This window comes from Cyprinodon variegatus, unplaced genomic scaffold (assembly GCF_000732505.1).
Source record: "Cyprinodon variegatus isolate N-32 unplaced genomic scaffold, C_variegatus-1.0 Scaffold554, whole genome shotgun sequence".
NCBI lineage: Eukaryota > Metazoa > Chordata > Actinopteri > Cyprinodontiformes > Cyprinodontidae > Cyprinodon > Cyprinodon variegatus.
Window position 1 is genome coordinate 579,190 of NW_015151007.1, and position 3,085 is coordinate 582,274.

Consider the following 3,085-nt stretch of genomic DNA (forward strand, 5'->3'; position numbering starts at 1 on the left):
GGATGGATGGATGGATGGATGGATGGATGGATGGATGGATGGATGGATTTCTCTATAAACCCAGAATAGAATAATTCCATAGAAAGTTCAGCATCCTGCAGCGTTTTAGCAGATTTTGTGACGTCAGTCAGACGCTGGTTAAATCCTCCAGCTGTAATTGGACTCTGACCCTATTGCTGCTGTCCCTGTTTAAGACGTCTCTCTTTCACTGCATGTTAGCTGCCTTCCTGTCTGTCCCCCGCAGGGCGTCCCTCTGGACACCAGCAAGCTGCCTTTGGACCAGCGCCTCCCTCCGTACCCGCTCAGCCAGTCCCACCAGCACCAGCCCGGCTCCCAGTCTGGACAGCAGGCCCATTCTCTGGGTCAGCACCGCCTCCAGCAGCCAAGATCAAACGCCCAGCAGCAGCAGCAGCTCCACCTGCAGAACCTGCGGAACCAGCACCTTCAGCAGCACTTTGGATCGGTGGGTGTGGAGCGCCTGATTCGCTCCGGAAGGACTGTTTTCTGTTGTTTTAACCCGGTTCTGCTCCTCTGCAGCCTCAGAGGCCCATGGGAACGCAGCAGAACACGGGGGTGAAGTCGGAGGGCGCTGTGGAGCCGTGCATCCAGACGTCTTCTCTGTGCCGGGTCAAAGCGGACCTGGAGCAGCGGGTTGGTGGTTCTCCTCAGCAGCAGCAGCAGCAGCAGCAGATCAACCTGAACACAGACTTCTACAACGTGAGTTAACTCTGCAAACACAAAGGTCTGGTGTGTTCGCAGCGATGTCTGCTGTTAGCATGGCGCTAACATTGACCCGATCTGTCGTTCTGGTTCCTCTCTGGACCAGAACACGGACCGGCGTCACCAACACGGATTAGAGCAGACAGAAACCCTCAGCTTGGTCCCAACAGAATCCAGCTGACTGGATCGTTTTATCAGGCAATACTAGGCAGCTGCATAGGGCCCCAAGTTCCTGGGGGCCCCATAAACCTCTGTTTCAATGAATGTTTATACAACTTTTCCTTATTTCTGCACATTAATTATGTTTTTGATAAAAATCTTTTTGCTAAAATGCCATCAGAACGCTGATAATATTAAGTGTGTCTCAGAGCAGACTGACAGCTGTCCCAGCATAAACAAAGACAAAATAAAACCCATCTCTCAACAGAGGAGGTGATCTTAGAAATAACCTTTCACCTGCTTACAAAGCACTTTTAGAAACATTAAAGGCCAGTTTATGCCCCCGCGCAGCACAAAAAAACCCTCACTATCGGTCAGCCTTAACTGACCGAGCTAAAAGAGGCTAACCTGTTAGCTACTGAGCGCAGCTAGCCACAGCGCTACCCAGCCTTTTATATCACAGTCTAACAGTTACTTTGTTCACCAGAAACAGATTTTATTCAGTTTTGTTATTGATCAGGTAAAACTTCATCATTAGATGCGCTAACGCTACAGATGCTCCCGACTTGACACCACGATGCTGCGTGATGTTATCGTTGTCTGGGCGACCACAACGTTTTTACGTCATGTAGCGTAACGTCGCTGGCATGAAGCAGGACCCCAGCAGATCTGGTAGCTACAGCGCCCGTTTCTGTAGTCAAAGACGGACGAGCGACTCCTCTGTTTCCCTGTTGAACCTGAGCCTCAGGTGCAAAGCTTCCACTGATTCCCCTTAATTAAAAAGTTGGATGTAAATACATTTTACATTCATAAACACTGAGCCTCTGCTCACTGCCTTTAAGTTGAATTAATAACATAACAGTTATCTGATTTCAGTTTAGGTTTCTTGCTAATGTTGATGTTCCTACAGTTGTTGTGAGTTAGGAGAAGCTGACTGGGTTTGTTCTCTTCCAGGATGCCTTGTTCAGCTCCCTGCTGGATGACCCGTACCTGAGCCTGCAGCTCTCAGGAAAACCCGGTCAGCAGGTAAGGTTCTGATCCCCTTCAGCTCGGATCCTCATGGTGTTTCCTGCTACCAGCGGGTCAAACAAAACAACAAACAATGTACCCGATGGCGCCGGTGTTCTGTCAGCATATCCGGTCAGACCAGCATACCCATAGTCAACACTCTTTTATCCCTTTAGTTTTGTATTAAAAAAAACACTTTACACTACCTCAACTGCATGTTAGTCATGTAAAAAACAACTATTAAATTACTTAGTTATTGGTGTTTTTTTAAGCGTGTGGCAATCTGACCTTAAATTGTTCTTGTCCTTAATGTTTTACGTATATAAATAAGTATTTTTAGTACCGTTATTAAAAACGTAGTTTTTCGGCAGTCCAGATCTTATTATTGTGTTAGCGCAGCGCAGGATGGATGGTGCTTCAGGGACGGATCGGGTAGTTACAGTTATGCTGGAAACTTATGTACACGCACCATTTTACTCCCCACCAAACTCCAATCTAAAATAATAGATATATAGAACATAGAAATAAGTCAGTATTTGGATCGCTTGATGGAAAAGGGATTTGGTCTATAAGACAGTTTCTCAACGACAGTGGAGGTTGGCTGTCTGATGAGGATTTTTGCTTACTGTATAATTTAAACTCATATGTTCAGTTTAACACAGTCATAAACTCTAAATAAACTCTAATCCAGCGGCAAACACGTCCGGCGCTCTATTCCCGAAGGCTTTGAATACAACTTCCGGTCCCCATTGAAGGTGACGTGACAGTGCAGGTCCAGAGGTTCATTATGACCCGATCCCAACTGATCTGCTCAATAGGCAGCAGAACAAAGAGGTTAAAGAGACGGAAACCCTGCTTACCACAGGTCCGGTCCCAGTTCCGGTCTGGTCCAGTTCCCAGGGTTTCCGCGGGTCATTAATAATCATTCAAAGTAATTAAATTATTATTTTTTAATTGAAGGCCTTAATTTCCATAAAAAATTAATTAAATTTAATTATTGTGGCATTTAAAATGCTTTAATTAACAGAAAAGTTTTTATAATTTCATCAGATATACCAGATATTATGACGGAGTATTAGGGCCAAGCTAGAGATTTTTTTTATTTTATTTTGAGAATAAAGACGTAACATTACTAGCATAAAATCAATCAAACCACAATCCATTTTAGAAAGAAAGCTTGGAGCTCCGCCCAGCAGAT

The 3,085-nt window shown here is 45.2% G+C and overlaps 1 protein-coding gene across 2 annotated transcripts in view; it reads left to right on the forward strand.

Annotated features, from left to right (window-relative positions):
* Positions 1-3,085, forward strand: part of crtc2 (CREB regulated transcription coactivator 2) — a 40,285-nt gene that overhangs the window by 32,828 nt on the left and 4,372 nt on the right. For both annotated transcript variants that reach the window (XM_015391667.1, XM_015391668.1), the window contains 3 exons: positions 245-463; positions 538-717; positions 1,834-1,905. In XM_015391667.1, coding sequence (XP_015247153.1) covers positions 245-463; positions 538-717; positions 1,834-1,905 — 471 coding nt within the window. The remainder of the gene's footprint in view (positions 1-244; positions 464-537; positions 718-1,833; positions 1,906-3,085) is intronic.